The sequence below is a fragment of the Artemia sp. Qi Xiang Cuo genome, chromosome 16, assembly GCF_049724085.1.
Source record: "Artemia sp. Qi Xiang Cuo chromosome 16, ASM4972408v1, whole genome shotgun sequence".
NCBI classification, from domain to species: Eukaryota; Metazoa; Arthropoda; class Branchiopoda; order Anostraca; family Artemiidae; genus Artemia; species Artemia sp. Qi Xiang Cuo.
This window is the reverse complement of record NC_142809.1, coordinates 19,791,857-19,818,525: the sequence shown is the minus strand read 5'-3', so window position 1 is coordinate 19,818,525 and position 26,669 is coordinate 19,791,857. Positions and strand designations below refer to the sequence as shown.

Genomic DNA, 26,669 nt, shown 5'->3' with positions numbered 1-26,669 from the left:
TGATGAGTCTTTTATGTCTTTTCCGTAGTGAATAGGGCTGAAAGCATAAAAAGTGTATTAGGTTTAAAAATTTTTCAGTTTTTCTTGTTTACACTTTATTTTCATTCTAGGTTAACTATCTTTTCAATTTTGACACCTTCTGATAACAATCGGAAAATTCAAGCTGCAACAATATACCACTTTATTTACAGTCTTTTTATTACAGAATTAAAAGAGCTCGTGGTCATTGTTATGTCTACTTTTTCTTCAGTGACTTTCTTTTGGAGAGTAGCTTTGAATGCCAAAAAGATTTCGTTTCTTTTGGTGGTAGAAGATATTGTGGAACTGAGCTTTATGGAATCACTGGTAAGCCGTTCTAGCATAATATGGTTTTAGAAAGTTATCAATAAAATACTTTTCTAAAAAGTTATAGAAACAAAACAATAGAAAGATATTTAAAATATTTTGGAGCTCAAATTTTCTAAATCATCAATATGCTTTGCTATCATGCAATACGACTATTGTGGTTAACTACATTTCTTAATAAAATATGACAGTAGAAGGCCAAGGAACGAATAGGAAGATATCATTGATATTGTAGGAATCACCATTATGGAATCTCTGATTAACCTTGCCACTATTATAATACAGTTTATGTGGGTTCAGAAAGTTATCGATGACAGACAATTATAGAAAGTTAAAAACCAGAGTAAGAAGTTATTAAAAATATTTTTGAACTCTACAAAGCCTTACTTGTAACACGCGTTTTGTGGTTTTCAATGTTTTTAAAATAAAAGATAATTATAGAACGCTGAGGAAAGAAAAGGAAGATATTAAAGATATTTTAGAAATCACCTTTATGGAATCACCGGTAAACCTTTCTATCATAATACGCTTTATGTGGTGTTGAAAAGCTTTTAATAAAAAAGAACTATAGAAAGTTGAAGAAAGAACAGAAAAACTATTTAAAAGTGCTACGGAGTTCAGGTTTACTGAATTACTGGTAAGCTTTGCAATCATTCTAATAAGACTTTTGCGGTTTTGAAAAATTGTCTGTGAGAGATAATTATAGGAAACTAAAATTAGAATAGGAAGCGATTAAAGACGCTGTAGAAATCAGTTTTATGGAATTGCTGATAAGCCTTCCTTCATGCTGTAATGCAAATTTTGTGGATTTGAAAAGTTATTTGATTTTGAGATGCTATTAATATGTATTTAAAATCATTATGTAATAAAAAAGCAGATTCACCAAAATAAACTACAAGGGTCAGGGTCTTATCCAGGATTTTTTTTGGGGGGCGGGGTTGGGGGTGTACGAAAGAATTTCTCGGGAGGATTTACAAAAAAAAAACTTATCAAAACTCGTCTATATTCATTATTGTTACGATTTTAAGAGTCGGACAAACATTTAGGGGGGGGCAGGGGGCTCAAGTCTCTTACCTCTCCCTGGATACGGCCTTGATAGGGGTAATAAGTAACAATATGAAAAGCAATATAATAAGTAACTATTGCAAATCATTTTGGAAAACTTAAAAATTCTGAATAGTTCAATACTTGGTGGTGCTGTGAGGAAGAACCCTCCCCTTCCCCCTGGGAATCAAGAAAAAATTTTCAAAATGTATGTAGTAGGAAAGTGAGAAATGTTTTCGTTTAGATAATGGTAAAAAAAAGCTCCAGTGACTGCTCATCCCCCAGGAAATTACCGTACGTTATTCTTGATGCTAAATTAGATTTCTAACTAAATTGTTTTAGTATAGTAAATTTGCGGTAGCTTTTTTGTAGTTTCAAATTCACCTGCATCATCTCTGAAACCTTTTATTGTGTTGTACGTGCTTTAAAATGTACTTTGGTTAGAAAATAACGATTTGTTTTATTTTACTTTAACTTTAAGATATTTTCTTTAATGGTGATCTGAGGTATACTCTTTCCCTACCTTTTTACTAAGTAGATAAAATTTAGATGGTGTTTCTTTGATGGCTTTCAAGCTTTATATTTTAAATTTTTGGGAATAGACAATTTTAAAATATAATAACCTCTAATCCTGGGATGACCAACTTTAACAGTTTTCTGGGCCATTTGAAAATGCATCAGAACTTTACGGGTTGCATCAAAGTAAAGGTAATATACAGTAGCGAAAAGTCCTATACTCTCCATTGAAAATTTTCGACACAGATCTAAAATCATACAAGATTGATGACCCCGCCTTTGTGCGCGCGCAATTACAAATGTTTCGGATGGAAAACCAAGTAGCAACTGAAACTATGGCTCTGACGTATGTGCTCAGAGCCTAATTACGCGCTATGAAATGTGTGTCATGTTTGCAAAAAGATTTTGCTACTGGTATATCCTTATACTGCGGGTTACACATGGAATTGTTCATACTTATATCAAATTTATACCTCCTATGAATTTGAATTAAATAATACGTTAGGATCCTCTCAAGAAGAAGACTCTCACACCCGTGTTATGTTATTTACACGATGGACTTAAATTTTCAGGGCTAGTTCTTTCGGTCTTATCACGTTTGATGCTTCAGTTTGCCGGACAAGAATCTCCGCTTGTTCCGACAAAATATTATTTATAACAATTGTAAATTTTCATTTTTTGGTCTTCTACTAGGCATGTTTTTTATAGTTATACCGTTTAGTGCACCGTTCCTAAGAAAAAAAAACTTACATTCGCTCTGTAATAAGTATATAATCCTACTCCCTTCAAGTTATGTTTTTTCTAGTTTAATTTTTGAAGTCAGCGTGCCAGACTAATAAACTATTCAAATATTTCGAGGGTTTAAAAAACATTTTAGCAATTGTTATTTAGAATCAATTTGGTTTTTGTCCTCAGACAAAATAAGTCATAAAATCTCAAGATGTCATTTAAAAAAAAAAAAAAAATAAATAAATAAATATGGATCTGTTTCCGAGAAAAAAATCAATACATACATTTATCGCTCGTTTAAAGAGAGTAGACACATAAGAATGGTACTAAACATACATTGCAAGGGAATATATAACGGGAATGATGGAACTTTCCTAGTTATATTTTTAACTAAAAAAATATAGCAAAAACTGGTTAGTTCTTCCTGTTTTTTTTTCACATATGTCTAGGAAACTTGGTTTGAATTAAAAATGATGTAGCATTTCCTTGAGGGATTTTATGCTTCTTTGTGGTGTACTTGCTTCTACTATAATTCAAAAGATGGGGCAGGTGATTGGTTTTTGAGTGAGTGCATGATTGTGTACTGTTAAGCGAAAAATTGATTAGTGTGTATGATTCAATAAGCGTCAATATGTGTCATGTAATATAATAAATTCAAGAGTACAAGTGATATATATATATATATATATATATATATATATATATATATATATATATATATATATATATATATATATATATATATATATATATATATATATATATATATATATATATATATATATATATATATACCTCCAAAAACAAGGAGGAATCTCCTCCCTCCTATGTCGTCTCTAATTAAAACCAAAATCAACAATTTAAACATTAATAATGCTAAATACGGAACTTGAATGAAACCCATACTTGTACTCTTGGATTTATATATACTCTTTTATAAATATGTCTTTCTTTTTCTTATCGTCTTATTCTTTCCCTGTATCTCTTCCCATCTCTCATTATATTTTAGGCATATCTTCTTTTAGGGCGGGAGGAGTTTTCATCGAGTGGAATTGTTTTGCTACAATTTAAAAGTGACGGTTATGGCTACGGTCGTGGTTTTCATACATTTTACAAGCAGATACTATGTCAAGATTCAATTACTTCAACCTCAGCAACAACTCAAGTTACCTCTCCTGTTACCCTCCCACCAGCAACAACTCTGCTACCTATTACTTGTGATAGAGATTTCGATGGGGTAGAAAACTTCGTCACCTCTGTGAATCATCCTTCATACTATTTACCTTATCTCCGCTGTGTATATACGTTTAACAAATTTTCTTCGGTAAGTAACAAAAATATTCATTTGAAGAATAATTCTATAGTTACAAAAGTTAACATGGTGAAGATTTCAGTAATTATGTGATGCAGATCACTGCCCTATCTTCTATTTGTTAAATATTCACAATCCTAAATTCTAAATGAAAAGGACGAAAAAATGCATTTATCATAAAAAAGTACAAAATAAACCTCTGTGGACGAGTCTAAACTATTTAAGATGTTTACTTGTTCAAATTATCTACTTTCAAACTATTTTCAAGTAATTTCTAATTTATTCCTTTTCATTTTGAAACTATTTACTAACGGTTGGAAATTATTTCTTTCCCTTAGTTGTTACAGAGTGCTCCCTAAGTAAATCTGAAAACAAATTAAACACAAAACACCACAAATTAAGACAAATTAAACACAAAACACCAGTGAACATTGATTTTGATACCGTAGGTGTTGGATGAGCCAGAATATTCTTCATTTACTCATCCAGCTGCATATTGGTATATAACTCAATATTTCTTTGCATTCAAAAATGTTATCGAATTTCTGACAAAGTTGGATCAAAAGTTGACATTTTTGTGTTCAAAACAACACATTTTGTTTTGGTATTTGTTAGTTTATGTAATTAAAGCTCATTTTGTGACAGAAGGTAAAATAGATTACATTTGTAATTTTGTAACATTTTGTGACAGCCTAAGAAAAGGAAACAACATTCGGAAGGCTCCTGTCGTCGCTGTACGAAAATTGAAATATGATCTTGGATAACTTTTATATATTTAAATACATTTCTTTTGGTTTTCCTAGACCAAATAAGATATTATCTGTGAATGATCTCAGATTTAAAGACATACATTTTCTTTTTAAATTTACATGTTTGTTCCACATGTGCTTTATCTGACAACTTTTGTTTACTAAAAACCAGCGGTCACCATCCATGGACCACTGGTGGTCCATGAAAATGTTTAGTTTGTCCACGAAGAAAAGAGATCATTATTAACAATGTATATTTTTTGTATTTCATGAACATAAAAAAGAAGCAAATTTAAGGAAACTTATCATAGAATAAAAATTTTAAAGCTACGTTTAATATTATGCGACTGGAATAGGCCAAACAAAAGTCCTTTTGTACATTCTTGAATCAGCATACATCTCTGACTGGATGCATTTCCTTTTGCCTTTCTATTTCTGCGAAAAAGTTTCCTTCTATTTCAATTTTCAATCCAGTCTCCAGTATTATTTTAGTTCCTATGAGACCTATATGTTCCTGATTTTCTGTGGCCCGGCATAAGCTTCTTGAGCCCTTGAAAGTAAACTAATACTTATTTGAGCAGGTGTTCTCATTGTTGAAATATGTGAAGCACACCACCATCAATTTGAAAATTATTTAATTAATGGACTTTCCTGAAACTATTGAGTAAGAAAAGGTATGGACCCATAATGAGTGAGAAAAAGCAATTGAATATTTTGCACTTTTTTGTAAAAAGCAAAGATAAAGTGATAAAAATAGTAATAATAGTGAGCTGATCAGTGAATTAGACTTACCAGAGCATCCACAGTCCTCTTCAGACAACATTACAAAGAGCATTAAAAAAAGAGCCGAAAAGAAAAACGCAAAATATCAAGGAAATATTATTCAGACTACCTGAAATTTAGATCTATTCAAGAACCTGGTAGTGAGCTGAACCCAAATCATGTAACCGTGAAATTATGTCGTGAAACCGTCAATACTTAAAATTTACTTGCAATCAGAATTTGGTTGACAAACCACTTGAATATTTTCAAAAAGTACACGAAGGTAGGAAAAAGCAAATAGGGGCGTTAAAAAATATGGTTGCTAAAGATAAGTCCCTATTAGTGGCTTCCTACTTGATGGCAGTCCGAAAAACCTTGCATATTACAACCCTGTGAAGTTGTTTTGGGAAAACAGGCTATTCAAAAACTGAAGTTGATTATGTCTGCTATGTCTGCTAACACTTTCAGGAGCAGAATTTAATAAATTGCTGAAAACATTGAAAATCAAGTTGTTGAAACGCACCATTTTATTCAATTCTACTTGATGAATCTATGGACGTCAGTAATAAAGCGCTTGCCCTTTGTGTTGTAAGGGATAAGTTTCAAGGAGAATTTCAAGAAGAACTTTATTTCCCGCTGAACTTGCAGGGCAGAGTACCTAGCTTCGATATTTTTAAAGCCCTTGATAGTTATTTCCTGAAGCACGAAATTGAGTGGAAAAAAGGTATTGGCATTTGTACAGACGGTGTTAAAAAAAATGACTGGACATTGCTGAGGAGTTGTTGCAAGAGAAGAAAATGTTAGTCACTCAGACATTTCGTCTACCTTTTGCATAATCTATATATGCAAAATATATATATTATATTTTATAATATAATATATATGTATATATATATATATATATATATATATATATATATATATATATATATATATATATATATATATATATATATATATATATATATATATATATATATATATGTATATATATATATCTTTAACTTCGACCTTTGGACTAAATCCAATTAAATCCATAAGGTTTTATTTTAGACTAAACAGATAGCTATAAATATTTTGCAGATGCATGTCATCAATGGGCATTTGCAAGAAGACACCATTCTATTCTTTTGTGTTTTATTTATGGTTTCAAAGCGTTAATCCTTGATACATTGGTATGTTTATCTTCATGAAGTTCAGACTGAGATTTCCAAGATAAGAAATAAAACAGGTTTGATTTTTATGTTTAAAGTTATTCCTTATCGTATAATTTCCATGAGCAGTTAGCTCAGTAAATAGGCAAGTCGACAGTCAACCCTCATGTAAGTAAACAGTCGCCATAAAATTTAATTTAGAATTTTTCAGAGTGCAGACTGCTTGTATAACCTTAAAACCACTTTTTGTGTATTTTTCGGAATACAAAAAGTGCTTACATGTACTTATTCCTATGTTACCAAGCTTACCCATATTACTTATCTGACAAACCCGATTACTTATCCTTAACGTTTCATTAAAGTTCAGAGGTCGCTATTTGGAATAGTCTGGATTAGTTGTCGGATGAATTACACCTCGTTTCCCAATAAGCGCAAGATAAGTGAGAACAAGTGACTTCACATATACACAAATGATTTAATTATTTTAAAAATAGAAAGAATACTTGAAACGGAATGCAGAGTATAAAAAGGGACAGTAATAGGGAAAGTGGCACACCTTCAGGTATCTGTAAATAATCTGTTTATCCATCAGAGTACACACGATCGTTGTTATCATATGCCTAGTTATCCATAAGCGTTTCAGCTAGGACGTGGTCGGATAAATATTTGTTATTTTTTACATCTTACATCCGGGGAATTTAGGGCTAGGTGAGTAAATTAGATAAGGAATCCGCGAACGCTCTCTGTATTTATAAATAACTGAGCTATTGTGCTCAGAAACGTGGCCAAATCCTAACCTAACTCTAATAGGACTTAAGAAACATCCGCTTTCTTTTAGTTTCTTAGGGGATTTTTGCACATAGAAATTCAAGTCTTATAACGGAATTCTTTTACAGTCTATCCTTTATCTGGAAGTTTATTTCATATTCTTCGAGATGCAAGTATCAAGTGACTGTAGTGCTGACTACCTAGAAGTAGCTGGCAGACGATACTGTGGAGACCAGACGGGAACCATTTTAACAATACCGTTTACTGGACAATCTGAAACCATTGTTTTCAAATCAGATAGCACGTCAGAATATATTGGATTTAGTATACGGATACGACAGTTGCAGAATCCTCCAACTCCAGGTAACATGTCATCCATACGCTCTTTCTAACTCAGTTTCATAAAAACTGCCATGTAGATTTACATTTTGTTTGTGACTTGAAGGAAGAAGGTACAGATTAGGGATCAGTTCTTACAAATTCAAATTAGTATTGATGTAAATTTTACTAATGCTTCTCAAGGAAACAAGTTTTCTTGGTTGTTAATGTTGAAAACTGGGGGGAATTTCTTCAAGTTTTTGTGAAAAAGGACTATGTTTAGCTGCATTTGAGGGGATTAACATTCAGATGTGTTGGTTATGATTCTCCAGAAAACTGCATTTACTTAAGTACACCTAGGACAAGGAACCTCTTCCCCAAGATTTATACACAGAATACCCTCCTCTGATGAGTTTTCAAAAGTTTAAGCTCGAAAGGAACTATTTTTTGCGTGTTTCTACTCTCCTAAAATTCCCTATACTCACATCCTCTTCAGGGCTCAGAAATCCATGCTGTGAAGCTACTAGTTGCCTTTAGCTACTGCTGTGGCTGCAGAACATTAGGAGTCTCAAAATAAATGGTGAGAAGTTCTATAGTTTTTGGTTTGACAAGCGTAGCTTCATGAATAACGTCAGTTTGATGCATTGACAGCCAGATACGACAGGTGCCACAGTTTTGCTTGAGTCGTTTTAGCTGGCAAGTATTATTGAATTTCTTGGTACATTTAGACTAACAGAGCTCAAGAACGCACGCAGCTATTCATTTTAGGGAGGTCTACTATTTTGCTGAGACTGGAATTAATTCGAAAAAAACAACGGAGAATTAGGTGAATTGCATCGAAAGTATGAATTTTTGGTAATATTACGTCAGGACTCAAGATTTAGAGAGGGTCAGAGGCCTTAAGTACTCTCCCTCTGCATATATACCCGAAGCACCTTCGTTCAGGCTCAGAGGAATTTTTTTTGGTGGTGGGAGATTCTGAAGCAGTTCTTTTTTTCCCTGAAAAATTTGCCTTTCCAGCTGCGTTTATTTAAAAAAAAAAAAAAAAAACTAGTGCGAGTACTTTTACAAACACGCTTAAAATATTGTTAATGGTTTTTAAGATCGTAAATCAGTCGAACTAATTTCTGCTGGTAACAAATGATGACTAAAATGGTGGCTGGCATTTACCCACCCAGAAAATACCCCCGGAAAATAGCCCCCTCACATAAAATACCCCCTAGGACAGTACCTCCCAGAAAATACCCTCCCCCTCCCCCCGTGGTCGGCTGGCCTCCAATCACTTTCGACTTATAAAAAAAGGGCTAGAACTCTCAATTGCTGATCTAATGAGTACCCTCCGAAGTTTCTACGACCATAAGGTGGAGGTTTGGATAAGGAAGGGGCAGTCCCCCTCCTATAAGGAATAAATTCTGCTCATTTTGAGGTTTGATGTTACTCTTTACTTTCCCAATAGCAGCATATACCAGAAATATTTTGAGAAATTATAAGGGACCAGTTATCAATTTCGCATTTCTTGATGCGTTTTTTAAATTTTCTGTTATATAGTCGCAGTTGTTGTTTTTGTACTAACATCCCAGCTCTCATTGATCCTTCAGATAAATACAGAATTAATTCGAAGGGAGATATTTGGGGAGGGTGGAGGTATAAACTGGTTTATAATCCCCAGGGAGTTCTATTCTTTTTTTTATAAGTCTAAAGTAATTGGAGTTCAACAAGCCACAAAGGGTATTTTCCGGGGGGGGGGGGTATTCACCACTGGGTCTATTCTCCGGGGGGAGGGTGTAAACGCCTAGAACTGATCAAAATTAACTGATTTATCGGTTTTTATTGACATTGACATTAGTGACATTGACTTTTAATGACTTTGACTCGTATATTCACACAATGTAACTCATTTTCGATTTTAGCTTTTTTCTACATCATTTTTGAAGCCAAAACATAATAAACATTAAGCTAATAATAAAATATGAAACAGATAAATAAAGTTAAATTTTCCAAACTAAGGTTATGTATCACTTAAGATCAGTGGTGGATCCAGGGGAGGAGCATGGGGGCGCGCACCCCCCCCCCTAACCTCGTCTAAAGTATTTTAATTTACTTAATTAACGCAAGTTTGCGTTAATTAAACTTGCTCCTAACGCAATTTTACCGGATAAACCTGTTTTGCAGCCCCCCCCCCTAAGAAAATTCTGGATCTGCCACTGCTTAAGATTACTTTTTGACCTTCATATTATACGATTTTAATCTAAATAGTTTTAAAGGGACTGTTGGGGAAAGAATATATTTAGGGGATAAAGGCGCCCATTTTACTGCCGACAATCTTTGTCTGTAGTAAATAAAAACAAGTTTTTTCAACTAAAAGTAAGGAGCAGCAATAAAACTCAAAATGAACGGAGATTACTCCGTATATAAAGGCGTTACACCCTCCTCGGTACCTTCCTCTTCACGCCAAAGTTGTTAGCGCTTCTAAAAAAGATTCCTATCATAGGCAGCGCACTAGCGCTGCCTAAGTAAAGAACGATGTGGGCACAATGTGTTTTTTTTTTGTTTTTTTTCCATACCCGGGCACTTCTTATCGAAGGAGTTGTCGTAGAAACTTCGAAAAGGACTCATTCGATTGGAAATTGGAACGGCTAGTGCCCTTTTGAATAGTCGAAAGTGATTGGAGGGCAACTAGGCCCCCCCACCACCCATCATTCCCCCAAAAACATCCAATCAAAATTTTGAGATAGCCATTTTCTTCAGCGTAGTTGATTTACAGATAGAAAATATGTTTTGAGAAGGACACTCCCCCACAACGCTCAGGCCAAGGGTTTTAAGTTATGCCCGGGGGGCATATATGGTTTTATAAAAGGCGTTGTCGTAGAAACTTCAAAACAGGTTCATTTGATTGGAAATTCAAAGGCCTAGTGCCCTTTTGAATAGTCGAAAGTAATTGGAGGGCAACTAGCCCCCGAACTTCCATCATTCCTCCAAACACATCCAATCAAAATTTTGAGACAGCCATTTGTTCAGCGTTGTTGATTTTCAGATAGAAAATATGTTTTTGAGTAGGACACTTCCCCACAACCCTCAGGGCAAGGGTTTTAAGCTATGCCCTGGGGACATATAAAGTTTTTAAAGAAGGCGTGGTCGTAGAAACTTCAAAAAAATCTCATTCGATTGGAAATTCAATGGGCTAGTGACCTTTTTAATAGTCGAAAGTGATTGGAGGGCAACTAGCCCTCCCCCCAAACCCATCCTTCCCCCAAACACATCCAATAAAAATTTTGAGATAGCCATTTTGTTCAGCGTAGTTGATTTCGAGATAGTAAACATATTTTGAGGAGGACAGTCCCCCACAACCCTCAGGGCAAGGATTATAAGTTATGCACTGGGGCATAAAAAGTTTTTATTGAAATCTTTGTCTGAAAAAATGCTGAAAAAAATACAAATGAATGTGCATTGTCAGTTTAATATTTATATACTGATATATAGTAATCAAAATGTTAATATTATTTGATTTATTCAAGTTATAAAAGTAAAAACATTTATATTTTTTCAGTAAAGTGCAAATTTTGTTCTGGCCTTGGGAAGGCATAGGGGTTTTGCGCCCAACTTATGTTAATTTCTGCTCGTTTTGAGTTTGACTCGGTTATTTATTGTAATTTCTGTTCGTTTTGGGTTTCATTTATTTATCGATGCTGATTTTTGGTAGTTTCACGCTTGGTAGATTATTTGATTTTATTTTTGCTCTTTTTTTGTTTAATGGAGTTCTTTACTTTTCTTTGAAAAACTTATTTTGTAGAAATTTGTTTTTAATTAATTTTAATTAAACGGGCCTTGTGTTTCAGGAGTCGTTCTTAAAGAATTGGGATAAACCGTCAAACTTCAGCGTAATGAGCAAGGCATTGAGGAGAGGAGCAATCCCTTCATAAACGAAATTATTTATGTCCTTTCTTAGTTTTAACGTGGCTCCTTAATTTCAGCTGAAAAAAAACTGTTTTCTTTATTTAATTTCTGATCGCTCTTCAAGTATTGCCAGTAAATCCAGCTTACCCTTCACGAAACATTCCCTCACCTCACGGGAAACTTCACCTTGGAAAGTTCCTCCCATGTGAAATACACCTCCCACGTAAAATTTCTTCCGGACAGTTCCATCCTCGCTGGAAATTCCCCTCCCGTTCCCCCGTTATTTTTTTAGAAGATTCATCCTCGTAAATTCTCTTTAGTATACTTTTATTTGAAACAGATTAAGTTCTAATCGTTTTTTGATCACTCCAGAAATCCTCCCCTTCCGTGGAAATTATTTCCTGGAAATGCGTACACGAAAATTTACCTTGGACCGTTCCCCCGGAACATCTCCACATGTAAAAATGAATAGGCAAATACAAAATAATACACATACAAAATTATGTATAGGAATTCTGTCAAATCCCCCCAGTGTAAAAATTCCCCTGGAAACTTCCCCTCCCCCCCCCGGGAATTTCACTCTACACGAAAAACTATCCTCATGGAAACCCGTCCCAAGCACAAAATAACCCCACCCCCCGAAAACTGTCTGCATACCTCCCAATTAAAAATATTATACGTAAACGCTGGCCAAATTTTATAACTTAAAGACCTATCCCCAGGGGCGGAGTCATGTTATCTGCAAAGGAATTTTTTTCAGACTTGTCAACTATGCTAAAATAATGGCTATCTCAAAATTTTGACGGGACGATTTTGGGGGAAAAGCGATTTGGGGGGGGTCCAGTCCCTCCAATATTTTTGATTGCTTAAAAGGGCACTAGAACTTTTAATTTCCATTCAAATGAGCGCTCATTCGATGTTCTAGGATCATTGGTTCGATACAATCAACCCTGGTAAAAAGAAAACAAAAACAAATAAACACGCATCCGTTAACTCCTTATGGCATGACTTCGTCATATACTAACGGGACCGACGTGATGTTCTAGGACCATTGGTTGGATACAATCATCCTTGGTAAAAAAAAAAACCGAATCCGTTAACTCCTTATATCATGACAACGTCATATACTGACGGGACTGATGTTTTAATAATTATAATATAGGTTTTACTTTTTACGTCATCTACTATTATAGCCTACTTTTATGACATCGTACATAATCTTGTATACGAAAATTCAATCGTTTTTAAATTAATTTCATTTTAAATATTGTTATTTGTTAATAAAAAAAAGGTACTAGATGTAGCAATTTATTTTAAAATGAGCCCTTAAACAGCTCTTAATATCATGATGATGTTCAAGTGCCCAGCTAGTTTCGGGGGAACAAAAACGAAAAAAAAAAGTTCTTTCAATGTAGAATATCGTGGTTGCATTCACTCAAATATGACATCACACCCTAAAGAAGCAACTTTTGAAAAGATATTCGTATTATATTATCCTGTCAAAAGGTACACGTGGTGCATCATCATTTATATGATCACTCAGTTTTTGCTGGAATTTACATTTCATTTTAATATTTCGGTTACTATAGGCTAGAGTTCGTTGTTTACTAGGAAAACATTAACATCATTATACAATTTTTACTTTTAACGTCATTTGTAACAAGCAATTATGACGTCATTTATCATTTTGTATACAAAGATGCAGTTTTTTGTCAAGAGTTTTTTTAAGTATTGTGTTTTGCCAATTAAAAAAGGTACTAGATGTTAAAATTTCCTTTAAAATTAGCCATTAAACTGCTCTCTATTGTGTCCCAGTGCCCATTAGCAGCAGAGGAGAAAATAGGATATATCGATGCTTCCAATGCAAAAAGTGAGTTTCCTTGCTGTTCAAGCCAACGTATTTCCCTTGTTGTTCAAGCCAAGGAACTGTAAGTCTTATGTATGGAGTTTTCGGTCAAAGAGATTCCAAATGGTGCACTTCCTTTTCCGGTCCTGCGCCATATTTAGGGGTTTCAGGATATTTATTTGGTTACTATGGGCTGTGGTACGTCCTTTACTAAGCCGCAGCTACCGTTGCCACCACGATATGCAAGACTTCTTTTCAAATTTGTTTTTGAAACTGACGCGTGACTTTAAGAAGATTTACATTGTAAAATAGAAGTAACTATTTTTAGCATAAGATAAAAGCTTTTAACTTCAAAACATGATACAAGATTGAATTTTGCGGCTAGTTGAAAAAATTGAGAGAACTCCGTTGTTTTATTGGACAGCTGAAAAATCAAATAACAAGATTAATCAGTTTCATTAATAGGCTAAACCAAAAAAAAAAATTAGTTCTATAGACTTTGAGAATAATGTCGTTTTGGGCGTAGGCCACCATTCTGCATAAGCCCAGTCTCAGCTTACATTTTAATTATTCCAAAATAATTATAAATGTAATAATTTTATAATTGTATGATAAAGCTGAAATTTAAGTTTGTAAAAAAGGGGAAAAAAAGTTGTTTTGTCTTCTAGAACGCAAAAAGGGACTTTATTTTTGTAAAACTGTTCCTGCAAGTACGACACAATCTTTTTTGTCAAAGCTTAACACACACTGTATAAGTATGTATTCTTTTTAGCCCCGAAATAGTCGTTTTTTTCCGCCCCTCGGGTGACTTTACAAGTATGGTACTATGAAATTGAAAACAAACAGTCATGCTAAAAATTATCAACGTAATACCTTTAATTAGGTGTTGTTTTCTTAGACCACACTGCCCTTCTAAGACGAACAAATAAACTTTCAAATGGCGATAAAATTCTCTCTGAAAATAATCTAGTGAATAATCTGGAAGTTGATTATTTTGTGACTGACTCGAAAAGTAATTTATTTTGTTGTATATCTATATGCTAGTTTCAATTTTATTATTTTAGTATTTCTACTGAAGACGGTCGCTGTATATGTGATCAAAATATATAGACTTTTGTACCTGTTTTTTCAATGTCTAGATAAATGGATTAGTCCCCTTTTGAAGGTTTATTTGTTCATGGTAAAAAATAGTTAATCTTTATAATAGAGCTTCGGTAGAAGAAAATTGAGTGCGGGTATGGAAAAATAAAGGATATCTCAAGTTTTAATAGTTCCCTCAGTAATTATAAAATTTGCTAAAATGTTATTTTCCCCTAGTACCGAGTACCACCGCCTCTCCAAATGGATGTTCCACTCGTTATTTCAATGAGTCTAGTTTTGTCTTCACATCGCCACAGTATCCATCTGCCTACAAACCTGGACAGCAATGCCGATTCGTTATACAGAAATCGTCAAAGGTAAACCCTGGGAAACTAGGAAGTTTTTCGTAATTTAAAGAACCCAAGAGACACTAGAGGTTTTAACTGTTTCAAGTGATTTTTAAATATGTTAGAATACCCCTAAGTCTCTTAGAAAAATCTCAGCAATGTGATTTTCCCTCTCTGTGTGCGTGTATAATTGGGATAAGTTAGTTCACTTTTTCTCAGGTGTATATGACATCAATTGTAGGTAATGGGCAGCGTTTCTCAATAGCAACTGAAACCATAAGTATTTTTAAAATTGACCAAATTTTGACCATGAGATTTCGTTTTTCTTCCATGCAATATTTTGGTAATTTCAAAGGACTTCTTTTAAATAGTTCAAAGATCCATTGATTTCTTATAATTAGCTTAATGGGTTTATGACACTTTTTTTAAAATAATTAGAAAATTGTTTTTCCAGAAATAATATTCAACTCTTTCTTGCATTGTCATGATGAATATTTATTTCTGTGATAGAATTTCTAAGACAGTAGGGTCCCAGGCCGTCAAAACACAAAATGTAAACCAAATAACAGATGCAGCTACAAAATTTTCGAACACACTTAAATAGCTGACAGTGTTGTCAGCCATTGCTATGAATCTGGTAAAGATTTTGGAAGGGAAATACTGCAGGCGACAAAATGCTGCCAAAAAAGACAGTATGATAAAACTAGGTTCCCAATTCCCTTGGGGAATGAGATTTTAATCACCAGACAATATTCACCTAAAAATAGTCGAGTCCCAGTCAATCCGAACGAGTCATAAAGCCTCTTATAAATTTCGAAGTCTCATGTTTCAAATTTAATTCTTATTTAAGAAAGTGGGAGCCACTGGTCTGAGGCTTAATTCACACCTAAGGATTAAAAAAGGTGATATACAATTACTACGATAAAATTGTGTTGATGTTTGAAAAAAAAGTACCAAGAGAGGGGAAAAGGCTGATTTCAATGATAAACTGAATTTGAGGAGAAGCGACGTGTCTGCGAGTGAGCAAAGAATTATAAATGTTTAGAGGTTAATTTTTACTATAAAATTACTATAGGCCCGTTTTTTAGCACTATGATCTTACATCTAAGATCTTACATCTTTCTGCAAAGATTATCGTTTTTTAACTCATCTTTGTTCTAAGATCTTACAGCTCACTGATGTTAGCAAAAAGTGTGAAGACCGCCACTGTTTTGCCATATAGAACAATGATGAAAGGACTTTGATGATCTACTCATCATTGTTCTCAGACAACTGATCAGAGCAGAATGATGAAAGACGTTTGCACAAAAACGGCCAAAGATGTAAGATCTTTGTTCAAAGATTTCACTTTTAAGCGTTTTCTGACAAAAGATGTAAGATCTTAGCACATTGATGAGTGAAAAAACAGGCCTTCTGTGTTTAACCCAGAATCAATAACTGGTTGAAATGTCGGAAGTTTATCTTCCAGAGTCTGATAAGTTGTCAAAGATTAACATTGCTCTAATACAAAGTCATAAGCACGAAAATATCATTATTGAATTGTTAAAACAGAAATTTTAGGCAGGAGGAATCAGGGACGACAATATGCCCACAAGACTCCGTGATTATATTAGAGGTATTAAAGAAACAACTCTAAGAAATTACTCTTGAGATTGTGTGTATAAAATTGCAAAGATTAATTGCAAAACTGCACAGAAAATATATTTGCACAACTGCACAGAATGAATCAATCGATTCGATTGATTCATTCACTTAAGATCAGACGAATTAATTTTACAGAATTTTCTTTTTTCAGCACTTTTGATTTAAGTTACACATTTAGTTTGTTTATTGCTTTAATCCAAGTGAAAATTCCTAACCGAAGTTTTGTAGCGTTTCGCCATTAAACTATTTGGCTTGTAGTGTGCGTTTATGATATTCTTTGGAAATTATAAGTTAAAGTATATTAAAATTTGGAAGATAATAAAAAATTACAGTGAACCTATAGCCTGATTTGTTTTCTTTTTTAGAACGTCTGTGAGATTCAGTTCAAATTAATCCAATTTGAACTCCCCCAAACACCTGGCTGTGTTGGTGATTACCTCCAAATTGGCTATTCACCTGACAGACTTTGCGGAGAACAAACTGGAAAAACATGTAAGCTGAAAAGTTTTTACATGTCATTCTTTTCATAATTGAGGTCTAGGCCTAAGCCATATATAAAAGTCAATGAAAATGAGACTTTTTAAAGAAAAGTAAAGAGCCGTATCTAAAACGAGCAGAAATACAGTCATATAGTAATTCAAAATTATAACCATCATAAATTATTATTAGTGAACAAATGAAACCCAAAACCATCAGAAATTGAAATAAATAATCACATCAGACATAAAAATAACAGATACTGATATAAATGAATAAATAAATGTTAAAATGAATAAAAATTCAAATGCATAAGCGAATCAGACTTAAAACGACAAAAGTACTAGAAACAAGAGTAGGAGTACTATTCCCTACAAAGCTTTCTAAAGGCGGTTATACCGTTATCGCTTTACTGAAAACCAAACATAATTCGAGCAATTACAACATTGAAAAATCTGAAAATGCTGTTAAGTAAAATCCTGAATCTTGAATAGCTCAGATTTCCAGAAATTAATATCAATTTGTATTAAACATACAGTTTATTTTCTTTAGTTCTTTCAAGCATCTTGATCACGATGGTGATTTTATTTCATTGATGTTTTGGAAAAACAAAAATCCCTATTGAAAATTGTTTAAAAGGTTTCGGAATATACAGTAGCCCTATCCCCGTCCTTAGCAATTCTTGTCTGTCTTCAGTTTAACTTGATTATTTATTTTAATTTTTCTCCAACTCGTGTATATTTGGTAATATTAGTCATTTTAATTTCTGTTTGCTGTGTGTTTTATTTATTCATTGATAAATTTTCAGTCGTTTTAAGTTTTAATTATTATAGGACATTGTTTCTGGTCATATTAAGTTTTCATATAGCTCTTTACTTTTCTTCGAAAAAATTCACTGTTCGACGGGTTTCATCAGGTCCGACCTGTTTTTCATGTGGCTCTAGTCGCGTTGCACGTAAAAATGATGTACAAAAATTGTTGTTTTGAAACTTATGTAACAGTTTACTAAGGTCTTTTCAAAATTATTTGGATTTTCTTGTTCCAAATAATGAAAATTCGCCAAATGAAACGGAAAAGTGACAGGAATCAAGCCTTTTACCTTCTGTTAATCAGGCTGACAATTCTATTTTTAAGCTACAACTGCCTAAATCAAATACTTTTACAGAAAATACGCTTTTGGTCCAATTTTGCCACCCACAGTAAGCTGAAGTCAGTTTAATTTATTAATAGTTATAGTAATAATTTTAAAGGAACTTGTTTAGTGACAAAGAGAAAGATATAAGCGAATAACTAGTTAACGAAAGCCAAAAGATATCTTATTTGCTAGTTTAACAAACCAAAGCTCTTTTACTAGTATTTAAACTAAGTCCGTGTTGTTTTATGTGTAAATGTACTGAATCACCTGCAGTAGCTAATAAAAAGTCAAACTAATCAAGCCGGAAATGTTAAAATGTACGCAGAATAGTTTCGAAACTATGAGAAGGGAGACAAGTTGAATAAAATCCAATGAAATAGAAATAACATACATCTAAAACAGATACAAAATAAAAAACAAGAAATCTGAAATTTGATGTTATGATAGGAAGCCTACAAGAACTAAATCCCAAGTGACCAAAAATCTGGCGGTCGGCTTTATGGTATTTAATAAGTCAGAAAATGAAGAAGGACAACACAGCCTAGTAAAGATCACTTTTTGCTTGCTTAAGAGCTGGTGAAGCCACTTTTTTGCTCTTTTTCATTAGATTTAGCCATGAAATGTTTTTTGGAAGTGAGCTGAAGAATAAAGTATTTTAGAAATGATCCTTAGTACCTCTAATTTTTTCGTGTGTGTGCTATTTTTTGGTTTTCTTAAATTGTCAACTCCAATTGTAAGTATTAGTTTGGAGTAGAATAAATTAATCTGTTTAGTTTCTATTTAGTTCAAAATTACTTAATTTTTTGTTGTTTTTTATTATGTCATTTTAATTATGCCAGTGTTGACGTTCTAGACACTGAAGGACTTGAACCACTATTTTCATTTATAGTTTATGAATAAGCTATATCTAAATGATAGATATAGCTATTATTTTTATTTAAGTTACATTTGATGTGGTTTCTGACACATTGGAGGTCACATTTACTGCTGATGAAGAAGATGAACGGGCTCCAGGTTTTATGATACAAGTTCAACAGGTGGATCTCGGATGTTCTGGTACGATTGGTGAGTAGCATACATACTCTTGATTGGTGTTTAGGGACGTTCTCAAGTAAGGTTCTTAAAGGTTACGCAAACTAAAACATTGTTTTCAGGCAATTAATACTAACTGGTTGACAAATTGTAACCCAATCTACCCCAAATAACCATCATTTTGGCGCAATAGATACCCGATTTTTAGATTTGTCTTTTAAAAAAAAAGGAATGTAGATGTTTATTTCCACTTTAAATAACTGAAAAGCTTCTAAAACAAGCTAATACATTTTCCAAGGTAGAGTCAGAAAACCCATATTTCCGCAAAATAGTATCTTTGGTTATGAGGGTATAATATTATCTACGAACAAAGTTCTTCAAGAAAAGATTGCCTTTTATGGTCGTTTCCTTTACTTAGAAATAAGGTTTTTTTTTATTAATAAATAAGTTCAGCAAAATTACAATTTTCAACCAAGTAATAAAAACTTCTCTTCTTCTATTTTCTCCTCCTTTATACCTCTGAAATTTAAAAAACTAAGTTATTTCAATATCAAATTTTTATCATCCTAACTATAAAACTCCCTTTTTCGAAACAAAAGTTATAACCAATACGGTGTTTGGTCATAAAATGGCTCATAGGTTAACACGGTATTCACGTGATGGTAAGACAGCAAACCTTATTGCTTATGTTATAGTTAATCGAAGTTATGTTAACCGAAGACTGGCAGGATCAATTCACGATACTAGGGTATATAAGATTTCTGTTACTGATATTACAAATAAAGATAACCATGTAGTAAGGTCTAAGGTTAATATAAAGCTGAAATACCGGGAGAGTAGCCACCTCCCAGGAAGTTATAATAATGATTGACACCAAGATAAACATTATTGAGAAATTGTTCAGGAACAGTGAAATACTAAACTTAAGAGTTTAAAATTTGATAATTGTGGAAGATGGTTGGAATAATTTTAGAAAAATAATTTGTGAAGTTGCTGAAGGTGTATTAGGGAAGAAAGCTAGAACTGCAGCTAAGAATATTAGTGAAAAAGCTTTATGTGTAATAGAAAGGAGAAAGGACTTGTACAAGAATTATCTGAGTGATAGATCGTATGAAAACAAAAGAAATGTAAAGAAAGTGGAGAAAGCATTATAATAGGAATTAAGGAGGTGTGAAATGGAGGCCATGTATAAAATTGCTGAGGATCTGGAAGATGCAGCTAGACGGCATAATAGTAAAATATTGTACTGGCACGTTAATAAGTTGAGACGGAGTAGTCAATCCGGATTTGGCCCAGTTAAAGATAGGAATGGGGCCACAATTAGGGATAAGGAAAAAACTAAAGAAAGATGAGCCGAACATTTTGAGAATTTGCTAAACCGAGATAGAGTTGCAGGAAAAAATATAGAGGAAAATGAAAAAGTTTGTGATACCTTAGATGTGAAGGAAGATTTGTTTTGTGAGGAGGAATTAGCAACAGTACTAAAGGGATTAAAGAATAATAAGGCTCCAGGTGCTGATAGGGTGGTAAATGAATTTCTTAAATATGGTGGCTCTGAGGTAAGAAATAAGTTACTGAAAATTATGAATATGATTTCTGAAAAAGGGGAAGTACCTAATGATTTTAGGAAATCCTTAATTAGGCGACTTTATAAGAAAGGTGATAAAAGTGAGTGTGGTAATTATCGAGGTATTAGTCTGGTCTCTGTAGGTAGTAAATTACTTAGTAATATGATACTTTTTAGACTGAGAGATAAAAAAAAAACCAACAAAGATAAAAATCTCTAAAAAAAAAAAAAACAAACGAGACTGTGGCCAGTGGAGAGAAAAGAAAAACAACAGAAACAAAACAACGCGGATATTTTGCCTGTATACCAACAAGGCGTCTTCAGCACGAAAGACACAAACAAAAAAACAACATAAAAAAAAAAACCAAAAAAACCACCACCACCAAAAAAAAAAAAAAAAAAAAAATGTACAATCGGCGCAAACTAATCCACGGGGTGTATTAAGTGGGGTGTATAAAATTCCGTGTTCTTGTGGGAAGTTCTATATTGGTAGGACTCACCAACAATTTGTTGAAAGGTTTATTGAACACCGTCATTCAATAGAAAAAACCCTACAATTAAGCAAGCCTCCAGAAACTTTCGTTTCAGCTTTAGCAGAGCATATTTGGCTTCAACCAGATCATTTTGTAAAATTTGATGAAGCCTTGGTTATTTCTAATGATAAGGGGTACACCCAATGGGCCAGGGAAGCCATAGAAATTAAAAAACATATGTTTGCTAACCTTTCCATAAATAGGGACACGGGTAATTTAAATATTGACCCAATTTATGATAACCTTCTAAAGAGTGAATCAATTGTCAATAAGGGAGTAAAGATTTTAAATAATCACCAGGGGACTATTTTACCTGTTAGACCAAAACGATTTGCTTCAGTAATAGCTAACAAAAGGATTATTTCGCAACTTAATAATTAAATTAATTTACATTTTTTTTATTTTTCCACATTTACTGTGGTTTCCTCACTTAATTAAATATATTTTAGCATCTTTTCCCTACGTGGATAATTTTGCGCCGTTTGTACATTTTTTTTTTTTTTTTTTGGTGGTGGTGGTTTTATTGGTTTTTAGTTTTATATTGTTTTTTTTTTTTTTGTGTCTTTCGTGCTTAATACGCCTTGTTTGTATACAGGCGAAATATTCGCGTTGTTTTGTTTCTGTTGTTTTTCTTTTCTCTCCACTGGCCACAGTCTCGTTTGTTTGTTTTTTTAGAGATTTTTCTCTTTGTTGGTTTTTTGTCATGGCTGGCCAGTTCGGCTTAAGATCTTTCAGACTGAGAGATGCCGTAGACAAAGTTTTAAGAGAAGAACAGTGCGGTTTTAGAAAAGGTAGAGGATGTGTCGACCAAATTTTCACTCTTAGGCTAATAATTGAGAAGTGCCTGAGTTTTCAAGCACCTTTAGTCCTCAGTTTTATAGATTATGAGCAAGCTTTAGATTCTGTTGATAGAGGAGCTTTAGTAACGGTCTTATCCTTGTATGGTATACCAGACAAATACATTAAATTCATTAATGCTATGTAGGAAAATAATACTGATGTAGATAAGGTAAGAGATGAGGTTAGTAGCTGATTGTATATTAAATCAGAAGTTAAGCAGGGTTGTCTTCTATCCCCCTTTATATGAATTATTTTGATGGACTTTGTTTTAAGGAGCACAGGAAAGGCAATGGAAGGCCACGGAAACAAATGGGGAGGAAAAAGTCTCCTGGACTTGGATTATGCTGATGATTTAAGCATCCTAGATGAAAGTGTGAGCAAAATGAATGAAGTTTTAGAGGTTTTGCGAGTTCAGGGTGCTAGAATTGGTTTGAAAATTAATGTTAGGAAGACTAAGTCACTAAGGCTAGGAATACGTGAAGATGAAAAGGTGACGTTGGGTAATGAAAAGATTGATCAGGTGGGCAGCTTCACAGTAGAGATGCCCCTATTGATCGTGATTACACCACGTGGTTTATGGTTTTCTCAGTGAGAATGAAAAAACAGGAATTTTCTCACTTGGAAAAACAGGAATTTTGTCACATTTATGGTTGTTTTCATGGATGGTTATGTGTGTTGTTCGATTTATTTGATGTTTTTCTCGGATGTAAACATCAAATTATGGATGTTTTATGGTTTTTGTCAGTGAGAATTTGAAAAACAGAAACTTTCTCACTTGGAAAACCATAAACCACGTGGTCCTGTCACGAGTAGCACCCATTTGGAACACCTCTGCTGTCGACCTCAATTCACCTACCGTGAATCATTAATTGCCCTTAGAAACAACAAATTAATTCCCCTTTCTTGACAGATCAATCAACCAATGACATCATCTGTCAGACTTTAAAAATTTTCGACTAGAAACGATTCTCCAGGAATAGATCCAAGTCATTAATGTCTTTGCCTCGGAAACAACTCTTTTGGTCGAACTCCAAAGGATATTAATAACCAAAGGCCATGGAAACAATTCTCCAAGAAACATCTTAGCGATGAATTGTTTTAGCGCGGGAATCAGGTTTCATATTAATTTGAAATGCATTAGCGCAGAGATGTCAAAAACAAAAGGAACACGCTGAATTACGTTTAGGGATTATTTGGGCGAAACTGTTTTAGACAGGTTATGGGATTATTTGGGCGAAACAGTTAGAGACATTTTAAAAGATGATTTTGGAAGAGATTTTGGAAGAGGATTTGAGGGTGAAACTCTGTGGTCGTTATAATACACAAGTTTCATTTGAACAGTGTTGTGAGGTCCTCTACCCCAACCCCAAAGGGTTCCGATCCCCCCACCCCCAACCCCGAAGGAAGCCACCGGTCCTCAAAGGTCCACTGGGCTCCCAAAGAGCCCCAGCCCCCCAAACGCCCTACTCAGACCCTCAAAGGCCCTCCTCTGGTCCTCAAAGGGCCCCCGGACCCCCAAAGGGCACCCCGGACCCCCAAAGGCCCTCCCCCGGTCCTCAAAGGGCCCCCCCGCCCCCCCAAGGGCTCCCCCGCCCCCCAAAGCCCACCCCCCGTCCTCAAAGGTCCCCCGGGACCGAGAAGCGCCGCGGGCCAGGAAAGCACCGCATGGAGATGCGCCGCTGGGGGATGCGCCGCGGGTCGGGGGGAAGCGCTGCAGGGATGCGCCGCAGGGATGCGCCACAGGGATGCGCCGCAGGAACGTGCCGCAGGATGCGCCGCAGAGATGCGCCGCAAAAAAAAGTAAACTAAAAAGTAAAAATTTCGAAACGTTATCCCCCAAACGCCCTCGTCAGACCCCCAAAGGCCCTCCCCTGGGCCTCAAAGGTCCCCCGGGCTCCCAAAGGGCCAACCGGCCCCCAAGGGTCCCCCGGACCCCCCAAGGTCCTCCCTCGGGCCCCAGAGGCCCTCCCCCCGGATCCCCAAATGCCCTCCCTGGGCCCCAAAGGCCCTCCCCCGGTCCCCATACATGCACAAATAAACTTACACGCACACAAAAACTTACACACACACACACAAAAACTTATAAAAACACACACGAAAACTTACACACACACACACACAAAAACTTACACAAACACGCCAAAAAAAAAACACACACACAAACACAAACTTACACACACACTCACACACACAAAAACTTACAAATGCAAACGATAAATTACAAGCACACACAAAATTATATGAACAAAAAAACTTACACACACACACACAAAACTTACACACACACACACACACACGAAAAAACACACACACACTCAAAAACTTACACACACAAAAAAACTAACACACACACACACACAAACAAACTAAAAAATGAAAACAAAAAAACTCACACACACACGCACAAAAAAAAAAACACACAAACACACACACAAAAAAAAAACAAACACACACACAAAAAAAATTACACACACACGAAAAAAATTACACACGCACAAACATACACACACAAATTCACACACACACAAACTAATAAACACACAAAAAAAAAAAAATTACACACAAAAACTTAAACACACACACACAAACACACACAAACTAACACACACACACAAAAAACTACCACCCACACACAAAAGAATAGACACACAAAAACTAACACAAACACACACAAAAACTTAGACCCACACGCAAAAACTTACATGCACACAAAAACTTACATGCAAACAAAAACTTACACACAAACAAAAACTTACACACACGCACAAAAACTTACACACACACACAAAATCTAACACACACACACAAGAACAATGACACACACACGCAAAAACTAACACACACACAAAAACTTACACACACGCACAAAAACTTACACACACACACAAAAACTTACACACACACACACACGAAACTACACACACACGCCAAAACTTACACACACACGCCAAAACTTACACACACACACACAAAAACTACACACAAACACACAAAAAAAAAAAAAAAAAATAACACGAAAAATAAAATGCAAAAAAAAAATAAAATGAACACAAAAACTTACACACACACACACACACAAAACTCACACACACACACACACGAAAACTCACACACACACTTAAAAACTTACACACACACAAAAACTTACACACACACACACACACACACAAAAACTAACACATCAACACAAAAAAAACTCACACACACACTCACAAAAAATTACACACACACACACACACACACAAAACTGACACACACACACACGAAAACTTACACACACACGACAAAACTAACACACACAAAAAAATACACACACAATCAAACACAAAATCTATATAAAATTAAATATAAAAATATAAATAAAAAAAATAAATTAATTAAAAATAATTATTACACACACACACACACACACAAAACTTACGCATACACACAAATGAAAAATCACACACACACGTAAAAAATTACACACACACAAAAACTTACACACACACACACACATACACAAAAACTTAAAAATGAGAACAAAAAAAACTCGCAGACAAGTTCAAACAAAAATACACACACACACACACAAAACTTACAAACACAACAACCAACAAAAACAAAAAAACGAAACCACAAACAAAAACAAAAACAAACACATGCACACGAAAACTTACACACACACACACGCAAACACAAACAAAAACACACAAAAAAAATAACACACACACACACACACACACAAAAACTTACACTTGCACACGAAAACTTACATGCACATAAAATCTTACATGCACACAAAAACTTACACACACACACACACACAAAACTTAAACACACACACGCACACACACACACACTAAAACATAAAGAAACACGCCAAAACATACACACACACAAAAACTTAAACAAAAAAAAAAAAACACAAAAAAACTTAAAAAAGAACAAAAAAAAAAACTCACAATAAAAAGCCCAAAAAATTACACACACACACAAAAACTAAAACAAAAAAAAACTTACACACACACAAAAACTTACACACACACACACACACACACAAAAACTGAAGCAAGAACACAAAAAAAAACTCACACACACACGCAAAAAAACTTACACACACACACACAAAAACTAACACACACAAAAACTTACACACACACACACACAAAAACTTACACACACACGAAAACACTAACACTCACAAACAAACAAAAATACACACACACACGAACAAATATAAACACAAAAACAATTACACACACGCACAAAAAAATACACACACACACAAAAACTTACACACACGAAAACTTACGCACGCAAACGAAAACTTACACAGACACTCTCCAAAACTTACACACACACAAAAACTTACACACACACACACACACACACAAAAACTTACACATTCACACGAAAACTTACATGCACATAGAAACTTACATGCACACAAAAACTTACACACACGCGCAAAAACTTACACTCACACACAATAACTTAAACACACACACACGAAAACTTACACACACACACGAAAACTTATACACACACGCCAAAGCTTAGACACACAAAAACTTACACACACACACACACACACA

General features: G+C 34.5%; 2 protein-coding genes across 4 annotated transcripts in view; one reads left to right on the top strand and one right to left on the bottom strand.

Annotated features, from left to right (window-relative positions):
- The window catches only part of Cog6 (conserved oligomeric Golgi complex subunit 6), a 158,438-nt gene that overhangs the window by 98,772 nt on the left and 32,997 nt on the right, over positions 1-26,669 (bottom strand). The gene's annotated exons all lie outside the window — the stretch shown is intronic.
- Positions 1-26,669, top strand: part of LOC148942660 (cubilin-like) — a 43,853-nt gene that overhangs the window by 2,380 nt on the left and 14,804 nt on the right. The window contains exons 2-7 of the mRNA XM_089102683.1: positions 206-345; positions 3,660-3,958; positions 7,508-7,742; positions 14,755-14,894; positions 16,874-17,000; positions 19,063-19,185. Of these exons, the coding sequence (XP_088958809.1) occupies positions 206-345; positions 3,660-3,958; positions 7,508-7,742; positions 14,755-14,894; positions 16,874-17,000; positions 19,063-19,185 (1,064 nt within the window). The remainder of the gene's footprint in view (positions 1-205; positions 346-3,659; positions 3,959-7,507; positions 7,743-14,754; positions 14,895-16,873; positions 17,001-19,062; positions 19,186-26,669) is intronic.